The sequence below is a fragment of the Lepidothrix coronata genome, unplaced genomic scaffold (genome assembly GCF_001604755.1).
Source record: "Lepidothrix coronata isolate B3197 unplaced genomic scaffold, Lepidothrix_coronata-1.0 Scaffold272, whole genome shotgun sequence".
Taxonomy (NCBI): Eukaryota; Metazoa; Chordata; class Aves; order Passeriformes; family Pipridae; genus Lepidothrix; species Lepidothrix coronata.
The window spans coordinates 1,009,960-1,015,668 of record NW_016690452.1 but is presented as its reverse complement, the minus strand read 5'-3'; the positions used below and the strand labels follow the sequence as shown (position 1 = coordinate 1,015,668).

Sequence of the window (5,709 nt, the reverse complement as noted above, 5' to 3'; positions counted from 1 at the left end):
AGACCCTGTGGGGCTGCCCCAGCACCCTCACAGCATGGGTGGCATCTGGGCACAGTGCCATGGGGGTCCTGGCCTTGGCTCTGGCTCACCCCAGGCCCACCCAGCACCGGCACCGGAATCACCGGACTCTGCTCATCTTCTGTTCTACAGGTTCCTCCCCAGCTGCCCTCCTCAAACCTGTGGTTAACACTAAATACATCCCTGTGTCCATCAGGCTGGTGGAGGATGCACCAAGGAGGTTCCTTGGCTGTGGGGAGAGCTGGAAATGGGGCCACACACGGCTGCAGGTCCAACAGGCTGGACACGGTCCAGCAGGATGCCAAGTGTCCGTCCCTGGGGATGAGTGAGGGATACCCCACTCTGGCCAAGCATTGAGGATGCTCCAAGGGGGATCTCACGGCCTCTGGGGCTGCCATGCTGGGGGGGTTTCCCCAGTGTGGAGGTCTCCAAAGGGAACTACCCTGCGTGGCCCTGATGTTACCTGAGCTGCTGGCAGGAGAATGTCATAGAGTCATGGAATCCTGGAATGGTTTGGGTGGGAAGGGACCTTAAAGTCACCTCACTCCACCCCCTGACATGGGCAGGAACACCTCCCAGTGTCCCAGGTTGCTCCAAGCCCTGTCCAACCTGGCCCTGGACACATCCAAGCACAGAGCACCCACCACCCCCCTGCCCGACCTCCCCAGTGCCTCAGTCCTGCCCTGGCATTCCTGACCTGCAGGGTGAGGGAAGGGCAGGGGGGTTCGGTGCTGTTGGACGGGAGGAAGCCCAGGGCTGGCATCTCTGCTTGGTGATGGAAGCCTTCCCGTGCCCACAGTCCCTCCCAGGGCCGCTGAGCTGTCAGACCCGGCGTGTGGAGGCTCAGCCGCAGCCCGGGAACGTCACAAACCGCCGGCCAAGGGGAACGGCCGGGCCATTAATGTTGATTTTCAATCAGCCTTTGAAGAGCTGGGTGGGTCCAGAGGGCTGGGGAAAGCTGCTGTTGTGGCGGTGCTTTAAAGGGCAAACAAGCCGCCCCAGGTAATTACGGGGCTGTCAGGCTGCCATCGATCCCGGGAATAATGGAGCAGCTGATAGGGACTCAATTAATAGAGAGCCGGAGCAGGACGGTGCAATTAATGCCAATCAGGGGGGATTTATGGGCAGCAGCCCTTGTCAGGCTCTTGTGGCATCCCCTTATGGTGATTATGGTCACTGGGTGAATAATCATAAATGTCCCAGCCGGGGGTTTCGTACCGTCCCCAGTGACCGTGTGATGGGAACCCCAAAAATGCCAAGGCACGGAGCACATGGAGGGTGGCTGGGGGGCCTGGGAACCACGGGGTGTGCCCACCTGGAGGAAGGACAGACATCATTCCCTGGGGGTTTCCTGGAGAGTGAAGAGGTGGACAATCCACTCACACCATTTTAACCCAGCCAAAAGCGGAGCTCCTGATGTGGGAACAGGGAAGAAGGACCTCCTGACATGGGAACAGGGAAAAAGGACCTCCTGACCTGCAGGAGGGACCTCCTGCCATGGAAGAGAGATTTCCTGACCTGGAGGAGGGATGACTGTGGGTCCAACCACGCTGGATCAGGTTGAGCTGCCTCAAAAGCACATCAAGAGCCACCTAAAACCCCTTTGTCTGACCTTGGAGGGAACGTGGTGCTTTTGGGTTATTTAAGTTTTGGTGTAACCCTTAAAGGCTCAGACAGCTTTAAATTTTAAAAATTGGAAAAAAAAAATAAATAATCCCACTGTTTGTAAAAGGAAAAGCTAAATTCCCTTTTGGAAATTCCAAGAACAAAACATTTTAGTGCCTTCAGGAGGAGAATCCCTATTTGGGTTTTTATTTTTGGGCAAAAGCTCTCAGCAGGTTTTCTGCTGAATCCTTGGGGTTGCTGGTGCTCTTCCCATCCCAGACCTGTGGACATGGCCAGGAGGCTCCTGGCCCGTGGGGATCTTGGAAACATGGATTTGGGGTCACTGGGAGCAGACACATGGGGATCTTGGAAATGTGGATTTGAGGGTCTTTGGGTACAGGTTGGGATCTTGGAAATGTGGATTGGGGGTCACTGGGTGCAGGCACACGGGAAACTTGCAACTGTGGATTTGGAGGGTGTTTGGGGGTGGGGACATGCAGGGACAGGAACCAGGTCTTTCCAGCTCGAGCTGCTCTGCCAAATCCCAGACCACGTGTCCTCCCAAAACTGGTCTGTTTATGGGGTCTTGGTGGCAGATGTGCTCCTGGACACCCCTGGATATTCCTGTTCCTCCTGGCTGGCACTGGGAATGCTGCTGCACCCAGCTCCCAGCAGGCACTTCTGGGGAGAACCTTTAATTTCAAATATTAGGCAGGTTATAAAAATGTCACCGATGATTTGCTCGTGTTTTCTAAATGCCGTTAAAAATTTATAGTCAGGACAAAATGTAAAAAGGGGGAAGGGAAAAAAACACCCACCCGGCGTGTTTTCAGCTGAGCCTCTCCATAAATTATCGGGATTTGCTTCCCAGGGTGGTCTGCACAGTGTGTGCCAGAACTGCCTGTGCTCCAAGAGGGAGGATCACGAGGTTAAGTGTTAGGAAAGGGGGGGAGGGAGAGCAACTTATTTAGGAAAGTGCTGGCTAAAGCAGGGAGAGGTCCCTGCCTGTGCCAGGGGGTCTGGGCAGTTCCAGGGGCCGGGAGCTGCTCCAGGCTGGGATGTGGTTAATCCCTGCTGTCCTCCCTTAGCCTGCAAAGCTCTGCTCCTGCTTTGAGGAATTTCTGAGCCGCTTGTGGGGATTATGGGAAGTCAGGCAGTGGGGTGGAGCTGCAGAGCAGCACCGGGGCTGTGACCCAGGGGATGGGCCCTTGGGGGCAGCACAGAGGGGGGTCATGGAGTCCTGGGATGGGTTGGGTTGGAAGGGACCTTAATGCCCATCCCATCCCACCCTCTGCCACGGGCAGGGACACCTCCCACCATCCCAGGTTGCTCCAAGCCCCATCCAGCCTGGCCTTGGACACTTCCAGGGATCCAGGGGCAGCCACAGCTTCTCTGGGCAACCTGTGCCAGGGGCTCCCAGGGAAGAATTCCTTCCCAATATCCCATCTAACCCTGTCCTCTGGCAGTGGGAAGCCATTCCCCCCTGTCCTGTCCCTCCAGGCTCTCTCCAGCTCTCCTGGAGCCCCTTCAAGCCCTGGAAGGGGCTCTGAGCTCTCCCCAGAGTTTATCTTGGGAGGCAGCTGGGCTGGGTGGGAGCCCAGCACGGGGGACCTGCGAGGGAGCAGGGACTTTCCCTTCCCAGATATTGTTCCCACAAATGTTTGGAGCTCTTGGATCCTGCACGGAGCAAAGCCGTGGGTGGGATTGAGCCACCCCAGCCAGGGCTTTGCTGCCTTTGGACCCCCAGCACTGCCCTGTCCCCCAGGGCTGTGTTTTCCTGGGGCAGCACCACAGCCCCCCAGCCCCTGTGTCCCCCCAGCCCCCTGTGGGATGGCCACCAGCCATGGCACGAGCCACCCCTGAGCTGTGACACTGCAGCTCAACCTCCCTGGCTTCCATCTTTATCCCTCCAGGGAACTGCATTTCCAGAAACACGCTGACTTTCACTCTTTTGCCTCCTGCAGAAGAACCAACCGAGGGCAGCTGGTGCTTCCTGCTGTGTCCAGGAGCACTGGGCCAGAGGGCTGTGCCAAGCCGTGCCATGCCATGCCATGCAGGGGCTCCCAAACCTGCTCTTGGAGCATCCAAGGGACACCGTGACATTGGCACAGTCCTGGTGACCTCGTGACAAGGGTTAGCTCATCCCTGCTTTGCTGTTTTGCACCTTTCCATTGATTTCCATTAATTTCTAGTCCTGAGCCACCAGAGAAGTGTTGTGGTAGGAACTGAGCAGCTCGTGGAAGATGTCCCAGCCCACTGCCTTCCCCTCACCCCTCTTGGCCGGAGGGATGAGGGACTAAAGCTGTTGTTTCACACAAATAAGTGGTTGAGCAAAGGAGAGAGACCCAGTGCTGGGTGTGGGACCATGATCCCACCAGGAGCAGCTGCCTGTGCCCATGTCCAGCCCCCTCAGCCCCTCGTGGCACCCCAGACCAAGTGACCCCCTGCCAAGAGGATCTGGAGCAGCAGGGATGTGTCCCCCCAATCTAGGATCACAGTAATGAGCATTCCCAAACACATCATCTCTGTGGGCTCACTACCCCCTCCATTCCCAATCCCAAGGGATAATATATTTATCTGCTGGGAAGGTATAAGGCCACAAGTCCAAAGCTACAAATCCTCACAAGTGAGTATTAATGGATTATGCCTCTGCAATCCATTGCATGTTGTGGTTATACAACAAAAATTGGGATAATAAAACAGCTCTTAGTGTCAAAATGTAATTAAACTGCTTCAGCAGCCTCGAGAGCAGCCCAGCTGCCATAAAGCACTTCCAGCTGCTGGGGCATTCACTTGGATGCCTGGAGAAGAGCTCCTGGACTCCCAGGGAGGTGGAGCTCTCCCAAAAATACTCCCCCCTGAGCTGCCTGCGTGTGATCACATGTCCCTGTTCCCACTGGGAATGCTCTTCCCCTGTCCTGCCCGCAGCAGCGCTCCCGTGGTGCCGTGGGGAAGGTGTTGGGTGACCCAGACCTGGCAGCAGAGTCTGCTTTAGTCCTTCTGGGGCTTAAGTGAGCCGTTAATTAATCTCCCAGCAGGTGCTGTCAAACCACACCAGGAAATCCCAATTATCCATCAGTCACAGCCTGTTCTCCTCAGCCTCCCTCGGCGTTCCCGGTGTGCCCAGGGCCAGGGAGCAGCTCCTGGGGTGGCACAAGGTGCTGCCCACGCTGCCACACCCCCCCAGGGTCTCCAATGTCCCTGTCCCCCAGCCCACCTCACACTCCCCAGCTTTAAGGAGGTTTGTGTTTGTCCACAAGGACATGGAGCTGCTGCAGCAAGTCCAGAGGAAGCCCTGGAGCTGCTCCCAGGGTTGGAGCCCCTCTGGAGCCAGGCTGGGAGAGCTGGGGGGGTTCACCTGGAGAGGAGAAGGATCCAGGGAGAGCTGAGAGCCCCTTGCAGTGCCCCCCAAGGGGAAGAAAAGGGGACATGCCACCACCTCTGCCACCAATATCTCAAGTGAGGTGGCCACCGGATGCTCTCCTGGCCCAAAAATGCAGGAAAAGCCTCATTAAAGCATAAAAATCTCAAAACTCTCCCTAAAGCACCTCCAGCCCCAGCAGTGCTTTGATCAGGTTTGTGTCTTTTCTGACGAACAAAAACTGCTCAGCCCCTGGGACAAACCAGGACCCCTCCTGGAAATCCGGGGCCCCCGGGCTGTGTCCAAGGGGTTCAGCTCCACAGGTTCCCACGGGATCCTGCCCAAAACACGGCGCTGGGGTTTGATTTCCGGGGCAGAGGCCAAGCTGGGGGGAATTTTTCGAGGCAGCCCTGCCCCTGGTGTCCCTTGGCTTCCACGGGGACAACAAGGCTCCTGTGTGCTCCCGCTTTTCCTTTTCGGCTGGAGCTGGCTCGGGAGGGGAGTGTTGTGGGAGCGTGTTGTGTAAAAGCCTTGGCTCCATCTGTGCGCTGTCAGTAAATGGCTGAGCTAAATAACATGTTGTTATGAAAAGCAGTGTTTGAGCCGTTCAAACCTTGCCTTTTTTTTCTCTTCTTTTTATTTCCCCCTCTCTTTTTTTTCTTTCTTTTTTTTTTTTTCCCCCAAGGTAAATTCCAGCGGGATCAACACTAGGCAGGAATTACCCC

The 5,709-nt window shown here is 56.3% G+C and overlaps 1 protein-coding gene across 6 annotated transcripts in view; it reads right to left on the bottom strand.

Annotated features, from left to right (window-relative positions):
* Positions 1–2,657: 2,657 nt before the first annotated feature.
* TLE3 (transducin like enhancer of split 3) overlaps positions 2,658–5,709 on the bottom strand; it is a 35,571-nt gene continuing 32,519 nt past the window's right edge. For all 6 annotated transcript variants that reach the window (XM_017836234.1, XM_017836235.1, XM_017836237.1 and 3 more), the window contains exon 16: positions 2,658–2,697. In XM_017836234.1, the coding sequence (XP_017691723.1) occupies positions 2,688–2,697 (10 nt within the window). In that variant the 3' untranslated portion in view covers positions 2,658–2,687. The remainder of the gene's footprint in view (positions 2,698–5,709) is intronic.